The 27171-nt window shown below is 45.1% G+C and overlaps 1 protein-coding gene across 3 annotated transcripts in view; it reads right to left on the bottom strand.

The window, feature by feature from the left end:
• Nucleotides 1–17763, bottom strand: part of LOC132872303 (calmodulin-regulated spectrin-associated protein 1-B-like) — a 120518-nt gene extending 102755 nt beyond the window's left edge. For 2 of the 3 annotated variants that reach the window (XM_060907058.1, XM_060907057.1), the window contains exons 1-2: nt 17721–17763; nt 12846–13019 (exon numbers count right to left, since the gene is read on the bottom strand). In XM_060907058.1, the coding sequence (XP_060763041.1) occupies nt 12846–13019; nt 17721–17748 (202 nt within the window). In that variant the 5' untranslated portion in view covers nt 17749–17763. Of the gene's footprint in view, nt 1–12845; nt 13020–13107; nt 13190–17720 lie in introns of those variants that run through there. The other variant, XM_060907059.1, reaches the window with a different exon arrangement.
• Nucleotides 17764–27171: the final 9408 nt, after the last annotated feature.

The following is a 27171-nucleotide window of genomic DNA, read 5'->3' on the forward strand; positions in this document are numbered from 1 at the left end:
GAGTGTGTGTGTGCGTGTGTGGGTGAGAGAGTGAAAGTATGCTGAAAAGTGAAAATAAAAGAGTTTTGTGAACTCAGTTCTGGCCTGCTGTCCTTCTGTGCTCCACCCACCCATCCGAACTGCTACAGTGGTGCTGAAACCCGGGACTTGGAACGCAGAAGCAGAACAGCCCCATGGAGTCCTCCCCTTTCGCCGACCTGGTCCACGCCCTCACCACGGCCCAGCAAAGCCAGCACCAGGCGCTAGTCGCCCTCGGGAAGGAGCAGGAACAGCGGTTCGAGGCCCTGGTGTTGGCTCAGCAGGAAGAGCAACAGGCGTTCCGGCACCTCCTCGCGTCGGCGGGGTCCACCGCCGCGGGCCCGTCCCCCCGACAAAGATGGGCCCGCAGGACGACCCCGAGGCCTTCCTCATGCTCTTTGAGCATGTAGCAAAGACCTCGGGGTGGCTGATGGAACAGCGCGCCTCCTCCCCCTGCTAACGGGACAGGCGCAGCTGGCCGCGCTACAGCTCCCCGCCGACCGCCGGCTGGCCTATGTGGACCTTCGCCGGGTCGTCCTCCAGCGTGTGGGGTGCACCACCAAGCAACAACGGCAGCGCTTCCGCGCTTTGCACTTGGAGGAAGTCGGCCGGCTGTTCGCGTTTGGCCAGCAACTCCGGGACGCCTGCGGGTGGTGGTTGAGGGCCGACAACCGCGACGCCGAGGGAATCATCGACCAGGTGGTACTGGAGCAGTTCATCACGTGCCTACCAGCCGGAGCTGCAGAGTGGGTCCAGTGCCACCGCCCGGCCTCACTGGATCAGGCAATTGAGCTGGCGGAGGACCATTTGGCGGCTGCCCCAACGGCAGGACAGCATACAACCTCTTCTCCCCTCTCCTCTCTCTCTCCCTTTCCTCCCGTGTCTCATCCTCGCCCCGTTCCCCCACCGCGGAGGCAGGGGCCGGCCCCACCCCAGCCAGCCCGCCGCACCCGCGGTGCCAGCCCGCCGCACCCGCGGTGCCCTCCTGTTTCTCCCTTCTGTGTCTGTCTCTCCCCTCCCCCCTCAGGTGAGTGAGCCCCAGAGCACCAGTGCGGAGAGGAAGCCCGGGCCGGTTTGCTGGCGCTGCAGGGAGCCGGGCCACCTCCAACAGCAGTGCTCAGCAATGGAGGTGGGCGCGGTGGTTTGGATCCCCGACACGCCAGGAGCCGCCCTCGATCGGGCCGGAGCGTATCGCATACCAGTGAGTATCCAAAGGGATACACATCAGGCGTTGGTGGATTTTGGTTGTAATCAGACCTCAATCCACCAAAACCTGGTGCAAGACGAGGCATTGGGGGGAGCACAATTGGTGAAGGTGTTGTGTGTGCATGGGGATGTTCACAACTACCCTTTAGTGTCAGTCCACATTTTTTTTCGAGGGGAAAAATTTATAGTATAATTTTAATTATACTATAAATTTACCCACTCGTTAATTTTGGGGACGGATTGGCCGGGATTTGGGGAATTAACGAGTCATCTAGTGAAGAGTGGGTCCTGCCGTAGTTTAATAAGGGGAGGTCCCGGTGTCGCGTTGGCGGGAGCAGCTGTCACAGAGCCGTCTACGTCATCTCCACGTCAGAGTGAGGAGCCGCCGGCTCCTCCTCGCTCTATTGGGGAATCCCTTGCGGATTTTCCATTAGAGCAGTCGCGAGACGAGACTCTGCGGCATGCATTTGACCAAGTGAGAGTAATCGATAGTCAAATGTTCCAGCCAAACGCCACCCTGTCCTTCCCCTACTTCGCAATTATGAAGGATAGATTATACAGAGTGACGCAGGACACTCAGACTAAAGAGCAAGTCACGCAGCTTTTGATTCCGAAGAGCCGCAGGGAATTGGCATTCCAGGCGGCTCACTTTAATCCCATGGCTGGACACTTAGGGCAGGATAAAAAACACTAGCCCGAATAATGGCCCGGTTCTATTGGCCAGGGATTCGTGGCGATGTCCGTAGGTGGTGTACAGCGTGCCGCAAATGCCAGTTAGTAAATCCAGCGGCCATTCCAAAAGTGCCTTTGCGCCCTCTCCCATTAATCGAGACCCCGTTCGAAAGAATTGGGATGGATCTCGTCAGGCTATTAGATCGGTCAACACGAGGGTACCACTTTATATTAGTTCTGGTGGACTATGCAATGCGATACCCGGAAGCGGTGCCTCTTCGCAATATCTCAGCATGCAGTATTGCGGAAGCGCTCTTCCGTGTTATCTCCAGAGTTGGAATCCCGAAATAGATTCTGACTGACCAAGGCACCTCGTTTATGTCACGTACACTAAATGAACTGTATGGGTTGTTGGGTATTAAGCCGATCCGCACCAGCGTGTATCACCCACAAACGGACAGTTTAGTTGAATGGTTCAATCGCAACCTCAAGAATATAATTAAAAAATTCATAAGTGAGGACACACATAATTGGGATAAGTGGCTTGAACCCTTGTTGTTTTCAGTGCGAGAGGTCCCCCAAGCCTCCACGGGGTTCTCCCCGTTTGAATTGTTATATGGGCGTAAGCCGCGCGGCATTCTAGATGTGCTGCGGGAAAATTGGGAGGAGGGACCTTCACCAAGTAAAAATGAAATCCAATACGTTATTGACCTGCGCGCGAAACTCCACACACTCACCCACCTAACCCAGGAGAATTTGTGGCAGGCCCAAGAGCGACAAACCCGCCTGTACGACAAGGGTACGCGCCTCAGGGAGTTCGCACCGGGAGATAAAGTACTCGTACTGTTGCCCACATCAAGCTCCAAATTAGTCGCCAAGTGGCAAGGACCCTTTGAGGTCACACGGCGAGTCAGGGACGTAGACTATGAGGTGAGGCGAACGGACAGGGGTGGGGCACTACAGGTGTACCACCTCAATCTGCTCAAACTCTGGAACGAGGAGGTCCCCGTGGCGTTGGTGTCGGTGGTTCCGGAGAAGGCGGAGCTGGGGCCGGAGGTTCAAAAGGGAACATTGGCATCACGTACCTCTCCGGTCCCCTGTTGAGACCACCTCTCCCCGACCCAATTCGCGGAGGTTGCCCAGTTGCAGACCGAGTTTTCTGATGTGTTCTCACCCCTGCCCAGCCGCACCAACCTCATAGAGCACCACATTGAGACGCCCCCGGGGGTGAAAGTGCATAGCCGCCCTTACAGGCTACCCGAACACAAGAAAAAAAAGTGGTTCGGGAAGAACTCGAGGCCATGCTCGAAATGGGCATCGTCGAGGAGTCCCACAGTGACTGGAGCAGCCTGGTGGTCTTGGTACCCAAGGCCGACGGGTCGGTCCGGTTCTGTGTAGACCAGGGGTGTCAAACTCAAATTCACTGGGGGCCAAAATTAAGAACTGGGACTAAGTCGCAGGCCAAACTCAATATTTATTGAATAAAACACTGTAAACAAACAAGAAATAAAATGTGAAATAAAACAAATGCATTTCTGTTTATACCAAAGAAATCCAATAGACTACCTACATTTAATTTAAAAAAAGAAAAAATTATATATATTTTTTTGCAGGCCAACAACCAAAATTATAATAAGTGCCTTCAATGAAAATCATTCAACTATTAACAGTTCATGGAAAACCAATCTTTGCTATACGGTCTGACATGGGCTACTCGCATTGGTTCGAGCCAGATACTTGGCTTCTCTTCTTAGATGCGAGCATATCAATGTCTGGGGTTAAGCTCTGAGCTGAGGAAATCCTCAGAATTGAGTGAAGGTGCTCATCTGAGAGGCGACTCCTGAGTGGCATTTTGTTCATCTTCATCAAAGAGAACAGTTGCTCGCACAGATATGTGCTGCCGAACATAGAGAGTGTTTGAGCAGCTTGCTCACGAAGTCGTGGCATTGTTTCGGGGAGGAAACGTGGAAACTCTGCGGCACCCACAGTGTCATACTTTGACTTGAGCGCGTCACTACATTGGAGTTCAATCAATTCCATTTGAATGTTGGTTGGTGAGCTTTCGATGTCAACCGTAAACGGATTATTGAGCAGTTGAAATCTGTATTTCTGGGCTTCAAAATCGGCAAATCGTCGAGTAAACTCGGCGCTGAGTAGGCTGAGTTTTTCAGCAAACTGTGCGGTTGGCACCGTGGCAGGCGAGATCTGGTGTTGTATTGCTTGGCAGCACGGAAAGTGGCCCATATTTCTGCCCAGCAGCTGAGTCTCCCACAGGCGCAACTTGGTCCTGAAAGCCTTGACAGCAGCATACATATCTGTGATGACGTGGCCACGCCCCTGAAGCTGCAGGTTGAGCGCATCAAGGTGTTTCAGGATGTCACACAAAAATGCCAGCTCACACAGAAATTTTTTGTCCCTGAGGCCTGTGGTGTCTTTTCCTTTGCTCTCCAAAAACTGGCAGATTTCCTCATGCAGCTCAAGAAACCTGTTCAAAACTTTCCCTCGACTTAGGCCCAATCCCAATTCTAATTTCTACCCCTTCCCCTCCCCCTTCCCCTTGGCCCTTCCCCTTGAAACTGAGCTACAAGGGATAGGGCTTGAAATTCAACCCTTACGTATTGGGATAGCCCTTCAATGATCGCATACGTCATCGCGTACCTCCGTCAGCGTTTACGTTAGCAAAACGCGACCAAATGCGTCATTGGCTGCGACCAGCCGCTACAGTCAGAGCCAGAGGCAGAACCAGAAATCTCTGCTGGCAGGGTGTGATTTGTTAACTAACACCACTGAATGGGATATCTTTGGCGCTTCGTGCACCACATCCGACAGAATGAGGTGTCAGAACACTCATGTAAAACAATAAAAGCGAGAATAACAGAACAAAACGTACGCAGTAAAGCAACCGAAAACAATACTCACTCCCAAAGCTTTTTAGCAGCAGCTTGGATTTCAGAAATCGCTGCTCATTCTCAGCTCGAAAGCGAATCAAGCGGCGTGTTTCCTCTGGATAACAACTTAAAACACGTAAATAATGGAGAAAATACATTTATGACAATCTTTCGCCGCGGGAACCGCCATCTTTCTGAAATCCGCATGAAATCTCGCTGAAATCCGCATGGCATTGTGGGAAATCACTCAAACCCCTTCGTTCGGAGTCAGCTCCAGGAAAATCTCCGTTTGGAGGGGTACAGAAGCCCTACCCCTTCCCCTACCCCTCCGCGTTAACTGGGATTGGGATACCCCTACCCCTTCACGTGAACGCGCAAAATGGAGGGGAAGGGCCAAGGGGTTGGTCCAAGGGGTGAAATGGGATTCGGCCTTAGCCATCTCACGTCAGTGTGGTAGGGCACGTCTGTGTATTCAGAGCCAATTTCATCAAGGAAGGACTTGAATTGACGATGATTCAGTCCTTTGGCCGTTATGAGGTTCACCACGCCCGTCATGGTGCTCAACACATGCTCCATTCGCATGCTTTTCCCGCACAACGCTTCCTGGTGTATGATGCAGTGGTACACAGTAAGCTCACCTGCTGCATGCTCCTGCATTCTCTCCCTAACCCGGCCCACCAGTCCGCTCCTCTGTCCGCACATCGCTGGCGCACCATCTGTGGTCAGTGACACGAGTTTCTCCCAAGATAGCCCCATTTCATTAACACACTTGGCCACCTCTTCAAAAATATCCTTCCCCGTGGTTGTGCTGTGCATCGACTTTATTCCCAAAAGTTCCTCCGTAACGCACAGATTAGAGTCCACTCCACGGACGAAGATTGACAGGTGCTCAGTGTCACTTATGTCACTGCTCTCATCCTCAGCAAGGGAATATGCCACAGTCTTTCCCCTTTTCCACCAGCTGCTCTTGCAGGTTGGTGGCGAGCTCACATGTACGCTCAGCTATGGTGTTTCTGCTGAGGCTTACGTTTTGAAATGCTTGTTTTTTTTCTGGGCACACGATATTGCACACTTTCACCATGCAGTTTTTAACAAACTCTCCCTCTGTAAAGGGTCGGGCTGATATAGCGATGTCTTGTGCAACAGTAAAACTAGCTTTGACAGCAGCATCGCTTCGTGACTTTGCTTGGATAAACATAGTTTGTCTTGAAAGCAGACTTGTTTTCAACTCCTCTACCTTTTGTAGCTTGAGTTTTGCATCCAGATTCTTATATTTGTCTTCATGTTTAGTTTCGTAGTGCCGTCTTAAATTGTACTCTTTAGTGACAGCCACGGTAAATCCACACACCAAGCAAACAGGTTTGTCCTTGAATAATATGAACATGTAATCGTTCTCCCACCTATCTTGAAAAGTCTGATTATCAATCTTTCGCTTCGCCATTTTCGAGAAAAGTTTGTCTGGTTGCATGGATACGAATTTGTTTGTGAACAGAAAAGGCAGCAATAACAGTGCAAGGCATTTTGGGATTTGGAGTGTTATCGGCATGATATGCTGAATGTATAGTATGTAGCACTGATGCAGCAATGGGCCGCGCTGCTGATGTGCTGAATAGAACACTGGTGCGCCAGCTCCAATACGGATGCGCTGTATAGAATACGCGGCGGGCCAGCTATAATACGGATCTGTTTATGACCTCGCGGGCCAAATTTAAGTACCTCGCGGGCCAAAATTGGCCCGCAGGCCTGAGTTTGACACCCCTGGTGTAGACTATAGGAAAGTCAACGCGGTGTCTAAATTCGATGCATACCCAATGCCTCATATTGAGGAGTTGCTCGATCGACTAGGCACAGCTCGCTTTTACTCGACACTGGATTTAACAAAGGGTTATTGGCAGATCCCCTTGACTTCATTATCCCGAGAAAAAACGGCCTTTTCCACACAGTTCGGCTTACACCAGTTTGTCACACTTCCTTTTGGGCTGTTTGGAGTGCCCGCTACGTTTCAGCGGCTTATGGATAGGGTCCTCCGCCCCCATGCCACCTATGCAGCCGCCTACCTCGACAACATCATTATCTATAGTAATGACTGGCCAACACACCTCCAACATCTGAGGGCCGTCCTTAGGTCGCTGAGGCGAGCGGGTCTCTCAGCCAACCTGAAGAAGTGAGCGATTGGGCGGGTGGAAGTACGATATCTGGGCTTCCACTTGGGCAACAGGCAGGTGGGTCCCCAAATTAACAAGACAGTGGCAATTGCGGCCTGCCCGAGGCCCAAGACCAAAAAGGGGGTGAGACAGTTCCTGGGGCTGGCTGGCTATTATCGTAGGTTTATACCTAATTATTCGGACATCACCAGCCCGCTGACTGATCTGACTAAAAAGGGGGCACCAGATCCGGTCCAGTGGACGGAGCAATGCCAGCGGGCTTTTTCTGAGGTAAAGGCTGCACTGTGTGGGGAGCCACTTTTACACTCCCCTGACTTTTCTCTCCCCTTTATGTTACAGACGGATGCGTCGGACAGAGGGCTGGGGGCTGTTTTGTCCCAGGAGGTGGAGGGGGAGGACCGCCCAGTGTTGTATATCAGTAGGAAGCTGTCGGTGCGTGAGGGGCGCTACAGCACCATTGAAAAGGAGTGCCTAGCGATCAAGTGGGCGGTCCTCACCCTCTGTTATTACCTGCTGGGACGCTCTTTCACCCTCTGTTCGGACCACGCACCCCTCCAGTGGCTCCACTGCATGAAGGATGCCAACGCGTGGATCACCCGTTGGTATCTGTCACGCCAACCCTTCAACTTCAAGGTGATCCACAAGCCGGGGGTGCAGATGGTCGTGGCAGACTTCCTCTCCCGTCAAGGGGGGGGGAGTCGGCTACAGGCCAGACAGCCGCCCGGCCTGAGTCGGGTGGTGGGGGTATGTGGCAGCGGGGGCATGTGGCAGCGGGGGCGTGGCCAAGCGTCAGTCTGTGACCGGAGGGCGGAGTCAGGGAAGGTAAGTGGCAGAATCACTGCACCTGAGGTTAATTGTGTTTGTGTGTCTTCCCCAGTGACCGCGCCCTATTTAAGGAGAGCGAGCGAGAGCAGAGGGAGCTCTCTCCCCAACCAGACGACTGGAGTCTGCGTGTGCGTGTGTGGCTGAGAGAGTGAAAGTATGCTGAAAAGTGAAAATAAAAGAGTTTTGTGAACTCAGTTCTGGCCTGCCGTCCTTCTGTGCTCCACCCACCCATCCGAACTGCTACACACACACACACACACACACACACATTATCCCACCTTTCCATGTACAACTTATGCCAGGATCAGACTATACAAATTCAGCCCAATTTTGCCACAAATTTGTCATGGCTGACAAATTTCAAGTGTTGAGCCCAAATATGAACGTCAGGAATGACTAACAGGCCTTGTAGTGGGACATAAAGTACAATGAAGTGGCATCTGGGATGACCCACCCAACAAAAAGTCTAGCATCTCACAATTTTTTTGTATTTTCTCACCTAGGTTGACAACAACTATGACACGTTCCTTGGTAGCCATAATCGACAATCTTCTTTCAAATTACTTGATGACACACAAGGACATGAATGATGATTGGTCAGGCTCGCATTTGTAGTGTTGCCAGTCTCCTGACCAAGACACAGCAAGAGTATAGAGTGGGTCAAAGGGTCAAAGGTAACTTTATTGTCCCCAAGGGGCAATTATTTGTGCAGCCAGCAGACAGGACAAGACACTGACCAAGACACAGCAAGAGTATACAGTGGGGCAAAAAAGTATTTAGGCAGTCACCAAATGTGCAAGTTCTCCCACTTAAAAAGATGAGAGAGGCCTGTAATTTTCATCATAGGTATACCTCAACTATGAGAGACAAAATGAGAAAAAAAAAATCCAGAAAATCACATTGTCTGATTTTTAAAGAATTTATTTGCAAATTATGGTGGAAAATAAGTATTTGGTCAATAACAAAAGTTCATCTCAATACTTTGTTATATACCCTTTGTTGGCAATGACAGAGGTCAAATGTTTTCTGCAAGTCTTCACAAGGTTTTCACACACTGTTGCTGGTATTTTGGCCCATTCCTCCATGCAGATCTCCTCTAGAGCAGTGATGTTTTGGGGCTGTCGCTGGGCAACACGGACTTTCAACTCCCTCCAAAGATTTTCTATGGGGTTGAGATCTGGAGACTGGCTAGGCCACTCCAGGACCTTGAAATGCTTCTTACGAAGCCACTCCTTCATTGCCTGGACGGTGTGTTTGGGATCATTGTCATGATGAAAGACCCAGCCACGTTTCATCTTCAATGCCCTTGCTGATGGAAGGAGGTTTTCACTCAAAATCTCACGATACATGGCCCCATTCATTCTTTCCTTTACACGGATCAGTCATCCTGGTCCCTTTGCAGAAAAACAGCCCCAAAGCATGATGTTTCCACCCCCATGCTTCACAGTAGGTATGGTGTTCTTTGGATGCAACTCAGCATTCTTTCTCCTCCAAACACGACAAGTTGAGTTTTTACCAAAAAGTTCTAGTTTGGTTTCATCTGACCATATGACATTCTCCCAATCCTCTTCTGGATCATCCAAATGCTCTCTAGCAAACTTCAGACGGGCCTGGGCATGTACTGGCTTAAGCAGGGGGACACGTCTGGCACTGCAGGATTTGAGTCCCTGGCGGCGTAGTGTGTTACTGATGGTAGCCTTTGTTACTTTGGTCCCAGCTCTCTGCAGGTCATTCACTAGGTCCCCCCGTGTGGTTCTGGGATTTTTGCTCACCGTTCTTGTGATCATTTTGACCCCATGGGGTGAGATCTTGCGTGGAGCCCCAGATCGAGGGAGATTATCAGTGGTCTTGTATGTCTTCCATTTTCTAATAATTGCTCCCACAGTTGATTTCTTCACACCAAGCCGCTTACCTATTGCAGATTCAGTCTTCCCAGCCTGGTGCAGGTCTACAATTTTGTTTCTGGTGTCCTTTGACAGCTCTTTGGTCTTGGCCATAGTGGAGTTTGGAGTGTGACTGTTTGAGGCTGTGGACAGGTGTCTTTTATACTGATAAGTTCAAACAGGTACCATTAATATAGGTAATGAGTGGAGGACAGAGGAGCCTCTTAAAGAAGTAGTTACAGGTCTGTGAGAGCCAGAAATCTTGCTTGTTTGTAGGTGACCAAATACTTATTTTACCGAGGAATTTACCAATTAATTCATTAAAAATCCTACAATGGTGATTTCCTGGATTCTTTCCCCCCATTCTGTCTCTCATAGTTGAAGTGTACCTATGATGAAAATTACAGGCCTCTCATCTTTTTAAGTGGGAGAACTTGCACAACTGGTGGCTGACTAAATAATTTTTTGCCCCACTGTATAACAGGTGTTTCTCAACCACTGGACCATGGCCCATTAGTGGGGTGCAAAGCACTCTCTACTGGGCCACAATTCCCCCCCCAAAGTTGTAGCTAATTTTTCCTCATAGTAGAGCACAATTGCTGGGTTGAATGAATGAATGAATGAACCCTTTATTATCACTGTTACCAGTGAAATTGACCATCAACCTGTCCTTACAGAGGGGGAACAGGACAGGAAGACAGGGATAAAAGAAAAGAAAAAGAAACACAGTAGTAACATGAGGAAAGATGAGGAAAAAAGAACACCCCCCCCCCCCCACTATGCTCCTATCAGGAATACAGTGTGGGAACATTTAAAAACCTCCGCACAAGCACACAATAACACAAGTACACTTTAAAACATGGGACTTGAGGAGGGGAGGGGAGGAGGTAGAGGTAACCCAGTGCAAGCAAGCAGCCGTCCGCTCCTGCAGCCATGCAAACGGCGCTGGTCACGCACCCACTTGTCACACTGGGGGTGAAAAACGGCGACCGCGGAAAATTGGGGAAGGAATACGAAGAATGCGAGAGTGTCTCCCAGCAGTGACCTTCTGGGGGAAATGTTTCCCCAGCAACGGCCTTGATCGAGGCCGGTGCTGTTCAGGGAGCCGAATGTCGATAAGATGGAGATTGTTTGGTCTTTCGAACGGACGCAGTCTTTACACGTCCACACCACTCGTCCATATCTGTCCATTTTGTCCATATCTGTCCATTTCTGTCCAATTCAATTCTGTTTGGTCTCCGAAATACTTATTCCTTGCAAAGCCGAAAGCGTCTCCAAGATGACAACCATGCTGTGGTTCAAGTTCTGCCACAGTCTGAGTGCCGACAGCTTTGCCCACTGCTCCAATCATATCGGGCAGCTTTGTGGGGCTTTGAACAGGTGTCACCGTTGTCCGATTTCCTCGATATACCAGGGCAAGCAATGCCTAATCCAAATCAGCAAAAGTCTGGTAATCATGGTTCCAAATAGGTAGATATCTTCAATGTCCTCCACAGATGTTCCAGCAGGACAGGTGGGTTCCCCCGAACCCAGAAACTGTGTCAATTTCGTTAGGAGACCAGTTTATCAAATCCATGCTTTTTTAGTTTAGAAATTTAATGCGGAGAGAGTCTCTCAAAAAAAAAAAGTATAGGCAGACGAGACGAAACAAAGAGCACAAGCTGGATAAAAGGAGACGAGAGGAGAGAAATGCAACCGCCTTCCATGAGAGCACGGAGAAGGGTTGCATCTGACGTCGCATCCACCTCATTAAGCTATGGTCACACTACAACTTGCAATGCTTTGCGACGGGTTATTGATGAAAATGAAGCATTTTGACACCGATGCTTGGCGATATACACGTAAGCCAAAAGTTGTGACCACACAGCAGGTGAACATTTGACTGTCATGCCTTCGTGGACTTGAGTGTGGTGCAGCTCAGGCAGCCACGCATGCTCATGGAGTGCGTTGTGTGCACGCTTGGGACCCAGTCATTACGGGCAACACCTGATACTGATTTGAGTGCAACCAGCATGTGCAGATACAGATGCTGTTTTCACAGAGGCTTTGTGAAGTATCATCACTACCACCGTCACGTTTGGTTCGAGCAGAGTTTATAAACGCTATATAAATACTCTATGATTCTGCTTCGCTTTCATTTTTGAAAATATCATGCCTGCTAATAAACACTCTTCCTGCACTTAGATCCATCTACCGCTGTCTATCTTGTAGTGTCCTAATCCCCAGATCTTTAACATATAAAAAGTTGTATGCCTTCATGCTCTTCCAGGTTTTCATCCATGTGTCCATGTAGAACATTGCCTGCAGCACCAGGTAGTCTGAGATGTCAGGGAACTCAACAGATGGATAGTTTTCCAACTCACAGGAAAAATCCTTCTTTGTTAACATGTAAGGATCTATCCCATTGAGTGGTTTCTATATCCACTTCATTCAAGTGTACTTTCTGGTTTTAATAACTTGCTTGGTTGCTGTACACAAACATGGCAATAAGTTCTTGTGTTAATGGATAGACTCCACTTTTGGATCATTAATCCCTTTTGGCTGAGAATGCCCTGCATGCATGGTTCAGCTTCTGGCACATCTATACAGTTTTAAATACAATACTTACAATTAAAAACAAACAGTTTGTTTTTATTGCATTTATTTAATTCCTGGGCTCCCATCTGTAACAGGGAGTGATGTTGCATCCCATTAATACACTTTACAATAGATTATTAGATTCTAATAGAATAGATGAGCCAAAATAATTGGGGATCTTTTTTAATGGGCCTCGACTCGTTACAAGTATGAACAGGTGGACCTGAGAATAGAAAAGGTTGAGAACCCCTGCACTAGGATATCCTAATCTGGCACGGTGACTATTGTGAAAGGAAAAAAATGTGGTCTGATCATGGCATAATCCAGTCAGAATAGGGCTAATGACAAGGGTCTGAATGCTCTGGGGTATGTTATTGTGCACTGAAGATTATGCACATGGACAATAAAAGCATTGGCCCTCAGAGTCTCTTAATACACATCAGTATTTAACTCCATGTACCACATTTAAAGCCAAACCAAGCCTTCTAGATTGTAAACATGTTCAAAAACACTGTGTTGAGGATGGAGTCGAGTAGCTGTGTCTCTTCACTGCTTCTCTCAGCTCAGCAGTTACCCCGCGTGTGTTATGTGAAGATAAACAAACACCTTACCAATTCCGTAGGCTTTAGCAAACAGCCAGTGCAGGTTGGCCGCTATCTTGGCCCTCGCTGAATCATACATTTCCAGCGGTGTGATCTCTACTGCCTCGCTAGTCGCGTTCATCTTCCGTCGTGTGCTGCTGTCGCCCCCAACCCCTAAATCCAAGTCCATCCTGAGGCCGCGTCCTACAACAGAACAAGCCGAAACAAACCATCAGCGCTAGTTTTACTCCATCTCGGTGCCTGAACTGCCGGATTATAATCCACACTTTACCTTCAATTCAAACGCACCGATAATGCAGACAGCTCGGTAGCGTTAGGCCGGAGAAAGTCCAGCTCTCTAATGTTAGCCGTCAGAGCAGGACGCAAATCTATTAGCAAGCTAAATGGCACACCGAGTTCAGTTTAAACTTCACCAAACACTACAAAATCACCAGCACACACTGACACCTGCCTAATAATAGAGTCAGCTAAAGACTAAATCGCTGCACAGGGATATTGTGCTCAGCTAACAAGCTACTGCTTTGTTAGCCAGCTAGTTACTAGCTAATTGTAGTTCTTACTGAAACTGGCTTTTTATTGAGCTTGCATTGTTAAAAATAAATAAAAGCAGTCTTCTGTCTTTGCACCAGCTATAACTAGCTCCCTGAACTGCCCTAATAATAATAATTTCAAAGCATTTCACAGAGTCCCAATGCTCCAACAATAAAAATAATGATCAAATAATAAATTAACAATAAAAGAATAATGTATATTAGTGTTTACATGTAGTCTATAAAAATGTATAAAAACAAAGATTAGTATTCAATTATTAATAAATAAAATGATATTACTAATTTTATTTCAAAGCATTTCAGAGTCCCAGTGCTCTACCAATAAAAATAGTGAACAAATAATAAATTAACAATAAAAGAATGTATATTAGTGTTTACATGTAGTCTATAAAAATGCATAACAAATAAAAACGAAGATTAATATAATAATAATAATAATAATAATAATAAATAATAATTTTATTTCAAAGCAGTTCAGAGTCCCAATGCCTGAACAATAAAATAATGAACAAATAATAAGTCAACAATAAAAGAATATGTATTAGTGTTTACATGTAGTCTATAAAAATGTATAAAAACAAATCAAAACGAAGTTTAGTATTCAAGTAATAATAATATTTATTATTATTATTATTATTATTATTATTATTATTCCAAAGCATTTCAGGGTCCCAATGCCTGAACAATAAAAACAATAATGAACAAATAATAAGTTAACAAAAGAATATGTATTAGTGTTTACATGTAGTCTATAAAAATGTATAAAAACAAAGATTAGTATTCAAATATTATTAATAAGTAAAATTATTATTATTATTACAAAGCATTTCAGAGTCCCAATGCTCTACCAATAAAAATAATAAACAAATAATAAATTAACAATAAAAGAATGTATATTAGTGTTTACATGTAGTCTATAAAAATGCATAAAACAAATAAAAACGAAGATTAGTATAATAATAATAATAATAATAATAATAATAATAATAATAATAATAATAATTCAAAGCATTTCAGAGTCCCAATGCCTGAACAATAAAAATAATGAACAAATAATAAGTCAACAATAAAAGAATATGTATTAGTGTTTACATGTAGTCTATAAAAATGTATAAAAACATGCATCAAAACGAAGATTAGCATTCAAACTATTATTATTATTATTATTATTATTATTGTTCCAAAGCATTTCACAGAGTCCCAATGCCTGAACAATAAAAACAATAATGAACAAATAATAAGTTAACAAAAGAATATGTATTATTGTTTAACAAAAGAATATGTATTATTGTTCAACAAAAGAATATGTATTATTGTTTAACAAAAGAATATGTATGTGTTTACATGTAGTCTATAAAAATGTATAAAGATTATTCAAATCGTAATAATAATAATAATAATAATAATAAATCATCAAAAAGTAATGCCTTTAGACCAGTCTTGAAGGTTTCATATGAGCCAACTTTAAATAAATCTCATGTATTTAATGTATTATTAGCTGTAGCTGTACAGTTGAAGTGTATGTGTGTGTTATACACACACACACACACACACACACACACACACACACACACACACAGCCAATATTCAGCTATAATAAAAATAGCTAGCAAACAAGCTATAATTAAATCCAGCCCTGCTCTGAACACGCCAGAGAAAGAGAGAGTGGGGGAAAAACAGCCCCACTGTCCGTGTTAAACAACAATTCTGTTCCATAACTTAATCATTTATCCTCGAACTTCAACTGAAGAAATCCACAGATGAATAACATGAGAGTGGGCAGAGCAGCGGAACTCACAAGGAGCCACTGGCCGAGCAGAGGAGCGTCTCCTCCTAACGGATGGCGGTGGTTTAGCCCCCAGTGTAACAGCCCCATCTTCTGTTGTTTACATGCATCCTGCTTCCATGTCGGAGTTGCAGTTTTTCTAAGTCATTTTGGTGCATTACTCAGATCAGAAATCAAAATCTCAAATCTGTTTGAACAAAACTTTGCATCATCTAATCAATTGTGCACATCATAAACCAATTTCTCATGATCATGAGCAAACAGCAAATGCTTTGGTAAATCTATGCAACTGATTGTGTACAACTGTCTACTGTTTATTACTCAGTCAAAACACCTCGTGTTTGTTTAACATCTGATACAATGGTGCTTGAAAGTTTGTGAACCTTTTAGAATTTTCTATATTTCTGCATAAACATGACCTAAAACATCATCAGATTTTCACACAAGTCCTAAAAGTAGATAAAGAGAACCCAGTTAAACAAATGAGACAAAAATATTATACTTGGTCATTTATTTAATGAGGAAAATGATCCAATATTACATATCTGTGAGTGGCAAAAATATGTGAACCTCTAGGATTAGCAGTTAATTTGAAGGTGAAATTAGACTCAGGTGTTTTCAATCAATGGGATGACAATCAGGTGTGAGTGGGCACCCTGTTTTATTTCAAGAACAGGGATCTATCAAAGTCTGAGCTTCACAACACGTTTGTGGAAGTGCATCATGGCACGAACAAAGGAGATTTCTGAGGACCTCAGAAAAAGTGCTGTTGATGCTCATCAGGCTGGAAAAGGTTACAAAACCATCTCTAAAGAGTTTGGACTCCACCAATCCACAGTCAGACAGATTGTGTACAAATGGAGGAAAGTCAAGATCATTATTACCCTCCCCAGGAGTGGTCGACCAACAAAGATCACTCCAAGAGCAAGGCGTGTAATAGTCGGCGAGGTCACAAAGGACCCCAGGGTAAGCAACTGAAGGCCTCTCCCACATTGGCTAATGTTAATGTTTGAGTCCACCATCAGGAGAACACTGAACAACAATGGTGTGCATGGCAGGGTTGCAAGAAGAAAGCCACTGCTCTCCAAAAAGAACATTGCTGCTCGTCTGCAGTTTGCTAAAGATCATATGGACAAGCCAGAAAGCTATTGGAAAAATGTTTTGTGGATAGATGAGACCAAAATAGAACTTTCTGGTTTAAATGAGAAGCGTTATGTTTGGAGAAAGGAAAACACTACATTCCAGCACAAGAACTTTATCCCATCTGTGAAACATGGTGGTGGTAGTATCATGCTTTGGGCCTGTTTTGCTGCATCTGGGCCAGAACGGCTTGCCATCATTGATGGAACAATGAATTCTGAATTATACCAGCAAATTCTAAAGGAAAATGTCAGGACATCTGTCCATCAACTGAATCTCAAGAGAAGGTGGGTCATGCAGCAAGACAACGACCCTAAGCACACAAGTCGTTCTACCAAAGAATGGTTAAAGAAGAATAAAGTTAATGTTTTGGAATGGCCAAGTCAAAGTCCTGACCTTAATCCAATGGAAATGTTGTGGAAGGACCTGAAGCGAGCAGTTCATGTGAAGAAACCCACCAACATCCCAGAGTTGAAGCTGTTCTGTACGGAGGAACGGGCTAAAATTCCTCCAAGCCGGTGTGCAGGACTGATCAACAGTTACCGCAAACGTTTAGTTGCAGTTATTGCTGCACAAGGGGGTCACACCAGATACTGAAAGCAAAGGTTCACATACTTTTGCCACTCACAGATATGTAATATTGGATCATTTTCCTCAATAAATAAATGACCAAGTATAATATTTTTGTCTCATTTGTTTAACTGGGTTCTCTTTATCTACTTTTAGGACTTGTGTGAAAATCTGATGATGTTTTAGGTCATATTTATGCAGAAATATAGAAAATTCTAAAGGGTTCACAAACTTTCAAGCACCACTGTAGGTGACACGACTGAACACACTAAAGACAAGAGGAATTCAAAAATATGATACTAAAGATATGAATCCGACATCGCGCCGAATTAGAACCGGTGAGCCAGAAGTTTATTCTGAGAATTTAAATTCAGAATTTCCGGTTAATCTGCTCTGTTCAGCTTCAGACTTTAAACCTGCAAACCCTTGATTTGATTCAGCTCGCTGGTCAGGGGTTTCTTCAACTACTTTAAGGTGTTTTTTTTTTTTTACATAAACCAAAAGAAAAATCCAGGTCAAAAACTTCAAGATCAAACTTTCCTGTATAATAATAATAATAATAATAATAGCCTTGCTCTCTTTAAATCTCAAATGACCAATCAGACACACGCAACCGAGCCGAAGGCGGGGTTATTATTATTCACCGCTATTCACTGAGGCTAATAACTGTTTTAGTGTAAATAAACAGGTGATTATTAAAAAAAAAAAAGTAAATCGTATTAAAAAAATTTCAATCTTCAAAAACGGCATTAAATTATAATAACAGCGCGCGCAGACTTGTGTCACATAAAATACTTTGTTTTGAAATAGATAAACTAAAGCACAATTACACCTTACCTTTTAATAGTTTTAGACCAAGCTTCATACTATCTTTAGTGCTTTTGGGAACAGCATTTTCTTTCATAATTTGTAATTCTTCCTCACTTACAGGGACAAAACGAACGGCCGCCATTTTTGCTGAGTCACTCGGAAGTGAATATCGAGAAATCTCTCGACCATTCAGCTCGCGCGATTTACTATTAGCACTTCCGTATAAGTGGTTGCATCTGACGTCACATCCGCCTCATTCGACGCAAGACATGAAGTGGTGGTCAGCTAAGCTTACTGCTCACGCATGCCCCTTTTCCACCAAAGCAGTTCCAGGGCTGGTTCGGGGCTAGTGCTTAGTTTGAAACCGGGTTTTCTGTTTCCACTGACAAAATGCCGCTTTTCCACTACCAACGCGGCTGAGTCGGGCTGAGCCGTGCTGTGCTGAGTTGGGCTGAGTCGAGCTGAGTGGGGCTGTTGGAGTTGCATTTCGACTACAACCGCGCTGAACCGTGCTGGCTGGAAGTGGGTGGACACATTGGGTGGAGTTAGCGAAAGTGGGTGGACGTCATGTGATGTCGTTAGGCGGCGCAAACAGTGACATCAGTGACCTTTTAAGCGGTAGTCTCACGACCCGGATAGTAAACAATAAACATGGAGGACATGGAGTCGTTAGTGTTGCTGGTCTTGGTGCTGTGGTTTGTTGTCACCGACCACGCCAACAGATACTGGCAAGAGCGTATAGATGAGGCGAGGCGCATAAGGCTTCATAATTCTCGTAATTCGTAATTCTTCTTCTTCCGGGTTTACGGTGTTGACAGATCCCAGCGTGCTCGCGGGGCGTGTGTGGGCATGTGAGGTCACTCCTCCTCACCAATCAGTGCACAGGGGAGTGTCTCCTCACGCCCCTAGCCCCACTCAGCTCAGTTGGGCTCGCTTCAGCCCTACTCCAAAACCGTGCGAGTTTTGGGTGCTGAGTAGGGCTGAAGCGAGCTGAGTCGTGCTGCTCTGAGGTAGTCGAAACGCGAGCCGTGTCGGGCTGAAGTGAGCTGAAAAAGGGTAGTGGAAAAGGGCCAAAAGAACTGGCTCTGGGGCCAGAAAAACCGGTTCCAGGCTAGCACCAACTCTCTGCTGGGCCTGAGGAAAGAACCGCTTACATCAGCGGAGGGGTGGAGTTGTTAAGACCAACAATAATTGCAAGACCGTGAAAGGTCGCCATTTTTAAATAAGCGACGAGATATCATGGATGCAGTAAAGCAGCTGTCATCCATTATTGTTGTTGCTGCTTCTTCTTCTCCGTGTTGTTGTTGCTTCGATGTTCGCGCCAAGGTTTATGCAAATGCAGCGACGTAACTGACGTAATAACGTGGCTCCCCTTAGCACCCTGAGCTTTAGAAAAGCAAACTGGTTCTCAGCTGGCTCGCAAGTTAAATGAGTTGTGAACCAGCACCAGCACTGGCCCCGAACCAGCCCTGGAACTGATTTGGTGGAAAAGGGGTAAAAGCGTTACTATCGCTGGGGCATCTTGTGAGTTCTTAAAGGGCATATCCTGGACCAATTTAGTGGTTTTTTTTAAATATGAAAGTATGTCCCTTTACACACTCATCCAGAAGGGTAATTTTGCACAAGGCCATCTGTCTACAGCAGAAAAAAAATAAAATAACAAAACACGTCTGGAAAAATCCCAAGGAAGTCTGGAGCCAGATTGATCCAGATTCGTGACGTCACGTGCGGATCGGCTAGCAGGCTGAGAGACAAACACAGGAACACCTAATTTAGAGTATAGTCTCTCTTATTTCTTACCCTGGCAACAGTCAACTTGTGAATTGCTGATTTTCTTGGTCTTTTTCTCAGCTCTGCTTGGCCCTCGGCTTCGAGGGCCTCAGTGGATGCGGCACTTTGCCTTCTGTCAGGAGAGACAAACACAGTTGGCTCCTTTGGTGACACTGAGACAAATGGAGACGGTGTTGCTTTGGGCATTCTAACAGATGGAACTGCGTCTCTTTTCAGATCAAGTTGTTTCTTGAAGCCCATTTCCCACTGCAAATAGTTCTCAAAGTCATCAGGCTTTATGAACTGAGCCCCGCATATGATGCTGTGGTCTGCTGCATGTTGCCAGTTTTTCTGGGTGCCTCGCACGAAGCGCTCCCATTTCTCTCATTGTCTGGTATTTTGGTAAACGATGAGTACTAATCCCATCAAGATTGGTGTTGCTACACCCTCCTACGATACATCTGTTAACCATTTTAAAGAAGAAGAAACCTTTATTTGTCACATGCACACTTCAAGCACAGTGAAATTCATCCTCTGCATTTAACCCATCTGAAGCAGTGAACACACACACATACACACCCAGAGCAGTGGGCAGCCACACCAGAGCACCCGGGGAGCGGTCAGGGGTCAGGTACCTTGCTCAAGGGCACCTCAGCCCAAGGCCACCCCACATCAACCTAACTGCATGTCTTTGGATTGTGGGGGAAACTGGAGCACCCAGAGGAAACCCACGCAGACACAGGGAGAACATGCAAACGCCACACAGAAAGGCCCTTGCCGGCCGCTGGGTTCAAACCCGGAACCTTCTTGCTGTGAGGCGACCGTGCTAACCACTACACCACTGTGCCGCATTTTAATAATTACGTGATAACGTTGAAGAAATTTGCAGAAAACCACCAGGTCGTATTCTCATAAACAAACCAATGCTGACATGGGATTCAGAAGGAGGCGTCCCGCACACGACGTCACGAAAATCAATGTTTGCCGGGAAATCCAAATGCCAAGTTTTTTCAGAGGCGGACCAATGGCTTGATTTCAATTGAATTTTTCTGGTATTGCGCAAGGTAAAAAAAAATTGCACAAAGTGCAAAATGTGACAGATATTTGACCAAAGTTTAATATAAAATAGGAGAATTACATTGACCTTGCTCCTAAATATACCCAAGATGTGCCCTTTAAAATGCCCGACGCTTGTGTTGTTTTGGACTGCTTGAATCAAACAAACTGTGAAACAGATAAAGGTTTCTTCTGGGTTCCCTGTAAATTAATTCCATACCAGTTACATACTGACTTCAAATGTACTCCAGTCCTTCTTTGTTCTGCTGCAACCATAACGCGTTGAGATGTCAGTTATCATCTTCTAGTTAATATTTCGATTGGATTAAGTTTAACTCTTCCTTTAATTGTAACATGAAGTGCAAATAATTGTTGATTTCTTAAGTTTGATTACTTATAGATACTACTATAATGTTCAACAAAACGCAACCAAAGAGTATGGTGCACTGGTTCATGGACTGCTCAATAAGTTATGTGTATGTTTTCATGCAGATTCGTATGGCTATTTTGCACAAAATACTTTTTATACACGATACAAGGCACAAAATGAGTTTGTAAATTTATTTACCTTTAAGGAAAAAAAACAGAGGCTGGAGATGTGTAAGTACAAAGAGTGAAGTTACTTGATGGAAATGACTATGACCATTTAAAGTGATGTTTAAACCTTTGTCCTTTAAATAATGCAGGTTTGAATCCAAAAGTTATTTGACATGGGGGGGAGATCCCAAAACAGTGATGCGAGAGACCTACAGAAAAGAAAGGCATACTAAGGCAGAGAAGGACAAGGAAAGAGATCGAGAAAGTGTCACAGTGAAGATGGTGAAACAGGGGGAGAGAGGGGGTAAGGAGAAAAATTCTGGAAGTGATTGGATAACTGGTAGATTAATTTTTAGTGTAGCACACGTGCACACACACAGAGATAAGGTTCAGTATCACTCAAAGAATGAAGACAACAGTACCAGACTTTAATGAGTTTACTTCCAAAAATATTTATAAAAAAATATAGAAAGTTATATTCACAAAATCCTTGTATATATTGTCTACAAAGCATAAGAAATATATAGAAAAATTGCATATTTCCAATTTCAGACACAAGAGGGCGCTACATAAAATAAAATATAAGATGACTAATTAATGTGCAAGTTTTGAACTTGACAATTTTGTGTAATTATTCACTTTATTTTTATCTGAATTTGTGCAAAACTTCAAGTAGTTGCCACCAAGGGGTTACATAATTCAAAAACTAAGCTCTTTCTGTTGATTGTATTGCGGTCTGGGGAGAGAGAGAAAAAAAACACATTTATCAGGATGTCCTAGCAATCTTTACAAAGATGATGATATAGATTGGGCTCCTACACTGAACTAGATAGATAAGATAATCAAGACAATCCACGTAGAAACAAAAGCAGAGCTCACACATTAAGAGCACATTACATTACATTAAATGGCATTTAACAGACATTATTATACGGAGTGATGTACAGCGAGTGCAAAAGTCAGGTACACAAAGTGCTGAACTTCTAGACAAGAAAGTTCTAGTGCCAACTGAACAAGTGACAGCAATACCTAGTGTAGTATGTTATTGAAATTCCAATACTCAAAAGCCAAGGAAACAAACCAACCATATAAAGTATAACTAAAGAACTCAAAACCGCTAACCCCAGGCTAGACCATACACAGCCTGGGTTGGTCAAGACCAAAACGCAGTTACACTGTGGGCAGGGAAGAAGGGGAGAGGTGCAGCCTGAAGAGGTGAGTCTTCAGTTTGCACTTGAAGGTGGTCAGGCAGTTCAGACCTCAATGGGAAGGTCATTCCACCACCAAGGAACCAGGACAGACAGTAGTTGTGAGCAGGCTGGGCAGGAGAGGAGGAGGGGCCAGGTGACCAGTAGTAGCGGAGCGTAGGGATCTGGCTGGTGTATAGGGGCGGAACAGACTCTGGACATATGCTGGCTCTAACCCCTTGAGAGCCTAGTAAGCTAATACCAATATCTTAAATTTGATGTGAGCTGCAATAGGTAGCAAGTGCAGGTCAGCAAGCAGAGGGGTGACATGGGAAGAATGAGGGAGGTTGTAGACCAGGTGAGCTGCAGCATTCTGGATGAGCTGCAGGGGTCTGATGGCAGAACCTGGAAGGCCAGCAAGGAGAGAGTTGCAGTAGTTCAAGTGGGAGAGGGTCAGTGCTTGGACCAGGAGCTGAGTAGAGTAGGTGGTAAGAAAAGGGCAGATTCTTCAGATGTTGTAGAGGAGGAATCTACATGTCTGGGTCACTGCAGCGATGTTCGCTGAGGAAGAGAGTTCTTTGCACTGGGTGAAGGAGACCTAGAGATGTCTCCCTTGGAGATGACTAGGGTGGAGAGGATGGAGCAGGAATGTAGGTTACCTCTGTCTTGCCTGGGTTGAGCTTCAGGCGATGGTTGTCCATCCCGCTCTGGATGTCACACAGGCAAGCAAAGATGCATGTAGAGATCTGTGTGTCAGAAGGAGGAAAAGAGAGAAACAGTTGGGTGTCATCAGCATAGCAGTGGTAGGATAGACCATGAGCAGAGATGGAGGCGTTCGGGTAGAGGCGAGATGTCAAATTTACCACATCAATCTCCTAAAACCATGGAGATAGAAGGTACCTGTGGCTCTGGCGAGAGTACTTCCAGAAAGGGCAGAGCTGGGACCAGACATAAGTCCAAAAAGTGCAGCCCAATGCACCCCGCTCCCCTGTGAAGACCACCTTTCCCTGTCCCAGAGAGCACAGGTTATCAGATTGCAGGAGAAATTCTGCGATGTGTTCTCACCCCTCCCTGGTCGCATTGACCTCACAGAGCACCACATCGAGACTCCCCAGGGGTGGTGGTGTGCAGCTGCCTGTATCGGCTCCCCGAGCACAAGAAAAATGTGGTTTGGGATGCACTCAAGGTTATGCTTGATATGGGAGTATTTAAGGAGTCACACTGTGACTGGAGCAGCCCGGTGGTCTTGGTTCCCAAAACTGATGGGTTAGCCTGGTTCTTTGTGGACTATCAAAGTCAACACAGTGTCTAAATGTGACACATGTCCGATGCCTCACATTGATTAACTGCTTGATCGGTTAGACGCAGCTCACTTTTATTTGACACTGGATTTGACAAAGGGATATTGGCAGATCCCCTTGACTCCATTATCCCCTGAGAAAATGGCCTTTTCCACTCTGTTTAGGTTCCACCATTTTGTCACCGTTCCTTTTGGGTTGTTTGGGACCCCAGCAACATTTCATCATCTCATGGACCGAATTCTTCATCCCCACAAAGCGTATGCTGCTGCCTATTTAGGCAATAATAATAATAATAATAATAATAATTTATTATTATTATTATTATTATTATTATCTATAGGAATGATTGACAGTGGCATTTACGGTACAACATCTCTGGGCTGTCCTGAAGTCCCTGAGGTGTGCGGGGCTCATAGCAAACCCGAAAAAGTGTTTAATTGTACGGGTGGAAATGCAGTATCTGAGCTTCCACTTGGGTCATGGGCAGGTGCGTCCCCAAATTGAGGCAGCAAGACCTAAGACCAAAAAGGAGCTGAGGCAGTACCTGGGGCTGGCTATTACAGGCGGTTTGTGCCTAACTTTTCGGACGTCACCAGCCCGCTGACTGACCTCACTAAAAACAGGGCACCCAATCTGGTCCAGTGGATGGAACTGTGCGAACAGGCTTTTGTTCAGGTTAAAGTGGTTTTGTGTGGGGGCCCACTGTTGCATTCTCCTGACTTTTCTCTCCCTTTTGTTTTACAGATCAATGCGCTGGACAGAGGGCTGGGGGGTGTTTTGTCCCAGGTGGTGGAGGGGGAGGAGCACCTGGTGCTGTACAGCACCATAGAGAATGAGTGTCTGGTCATCAAATGGGCAGTCCTCACTCTCCAGTACTACCTGCTAGGATGCCCATTCACCCTCTGTTCCAACCATGCCCTGATCCAATGGTTCCACGGCATGCAGGATGCCAATGCACGGATCACTCATTGGTATCTGGCCCTTTAGCCCTTTAATTTTGAGATGGCGCAGATAGTGGTGGCAGATTACCTTTCTAGGAGTCAGCTGCAGACCGGACGGCTCCCCAGCTTGAGTCAGGCGGTGGGGTATGTTGCGGCGAAGGTGTGGACAAGCTTTGGCTATGAACGGCAAGGAGTCAGGTTGAACCAGCAGGTAACATGTGATGAGTTACACCTGTGTCTAATTACTGGTTGTCTATTAATGTGTGTTTCTGTGTGTCTTTCAGATAGCCAGTAATGAGAGAGCTGCAACCTGTGTGTGTGTGTGTGTGTGTGTGTGTGTGTGTGTGTGTGTGTGTGTGTGTGTGTGGAAGTAGTAGTCATTGAAAAGTGAACATTAAAAATAAAAGTGCACCTTGGATTGTAGCGCCTATCTCCAGTTCCTCATTATCGCACCTCAGGGAATTGTTACAATCGCCTTTTCTTTTAATGACTCTGTAAGCTTTTGGGAACAGAGGACAATACTCATTGAAGTTTTGAACATGAAATGTTTTTCCTATTCTTGTTTGGTATATGACTTAAGTTGCTCAACCGTCCAGGGTCTCATTTATCGTATATTGTCCTTCATAATTCGCCACACATTTTCAATAGGAGGCAGGCGGGCTGAGTTTAGCACCTGCACTCTTTTACTACGAAGCCATGCTGTTGGAACGTGCAGAATGTGGCTTGGCATTGTCTTCTTGAAATAAGCAGGGACATCCCTGAAAAAAATGTTGTCTGGATGGCAGCATATATTGCTCCAAAAACGGTGGTGTAGTGGTTAGCATGGTCGCCTCACAGCAAGAAGGTTCTGGGTTCGAACCCAGCAGCTGGTGAAGGCCTTTCTGTGTGGAGTTTGCATGTTCTCCCCATGTCTGTGTGGGTTTCCTCCGGGTGCTCCGGTTTCCCCCACAATCCAAAGACATGCAGTTAGGTTGATGTAGGGCGGCCTTGGGCTGAGGTGCCCTTGAGCAAGGTACCTAACCCCTGAGTGGTCCCCGGGCGCTCTGGTGTGGCTGCCCACTGCTCTGAGTGTGTGTGCCTGTGTTTACTGCTTCAGATGGGTTAAATGCAGAGGATGAATTTCACTGTGCTTGAAGTGTGCATGTGACAAATAAAGGTTTCTTCTTCTTCTAACACACCCCCATATGATCACAAATGCTGCCTTTGAACTTTGTGCTGGTAACAGTCTGGATGGTCTTTCTTTTTCTCTTTAGCCCAATTAACCTGTTTGCCTATGAAATGTTCCAAACGGGTGGTTTTTGAGCATTCTACAACTATCCCAGGCCTTCGTTACCTCTGTCCCAATTTTTTGCAATTGCAGGTATCAAATTCAGAATGAGTGTATATTTACAAAAAACAATAACATTTATCAGTTTAACATTAAATAGCTTGTCTTTGTATTGTAATCAATGGACTGTAGGTTGAAAAGGATTTGCAAATCATTGCATTCTGTTTTGGGTGGTACAGTGGTGTAGTGGTTAGTGCTGTCACCTCACAGCAAGAAGGTCCTGGGTTTGAGGCCGGCGATGGCCTTTCTGTGCGGAGTTTGCATGTTCTCCCTGTGTCCACGTGGGTTTCCTCCGGGTGCTCCGGTTTCCCCCACAGTCCAAAGACATGCAGGTTAGGCTAATTGGTGGCTCTAAATTGACCGTAGGTGTGAATGTGAGTGTGAACGGTTGTTTGTCTCTGTGTCAGCCCTGCGATAACCTGGCGACTTGTCCAGGGTGTACCCTGTCTCTCACCCATAGTCAGCTGGGATAGGCTCCAGCTTGCCTGCGACCCTGTAGAACAGGATAAGCGGCTACAGATAATCCATGGATGGATACATTCTGGGGTTTTTTACACAGCATCCCGTCTTTTTTGAAATCGGGGTTTTACTAAAAGAGCAGAAACGGTAATAAATAAAGTCAACATATGGTGTGATGACCCTTTGCTTAAAAAAAAAGTAGTCTCAGGTACAATTTGTGCAGTTTTATAAGTTTGTCACAGCTATTATACATGTCATTACTGAAGAGGGTGGAGCTGAAAGAATTCATTAAATTTTCAGATAATGCAAGGGTCATGAGCTAACATTTTTAAAAACAATGAGAGGTTTTTATTTTGAACAGCAGGTCATAAACTGATCAAGTGACATTAATATTAAAAAGCTTTTTAAAAAATGTAAAATAATTTCTTTGATGTGTATGCCCAGTCACGGTTTTTGTCTCAATACTTCCTTAAACCATTTTTCAGCAACAATGTCCGATTTACTTTGATTTCGTTGAACGTAGGCCTAGGTTAAATATTTAGGTTTATTGTTTATACTGTTTTTTTTCTTCTGTGAAACAGAAAATCTTCTGTACAGGAACCATGTTGCCTGCAATATTTTTATCTGACCACTGAAATATGAATAAAATACTTGTTACAGTCTTGCAAATGTGGGACTGTTTCATGGCTGCATGTATGTCAGACCAACAGATGGCGCTTTATGAATGATAATCTAATTGTACTGTAGTTTGGTTGCATCCACATATTTTTATGCTGATTTTGAACTGTACTGTGAAAATGAACTTGCACAGGTAGCTGGTATGAATGTGCTAGCAGGGCAAAGCCCCTGTCATTTTAAAAGATTAAAATAAAAAGGCATCAGTGTAAGATTTAATTTTTT

This window comes from Neoarius graeffei, chromosome 24 (genome assembly GCF_027579695.1).
Source record: "Neoarius graeffei isolate fNeoGra1 chromosome 24, fNeoGra1.pri, whole genome shotgun sequence".
In the NCBI taxonomy this organism is placed as follows: domain Eukaryota; kingdom Metazoa; phylum Chordata; class Actinopteri; order Siluriformes; family Ariidae; genus Neoarius; species Neoarius graeffei.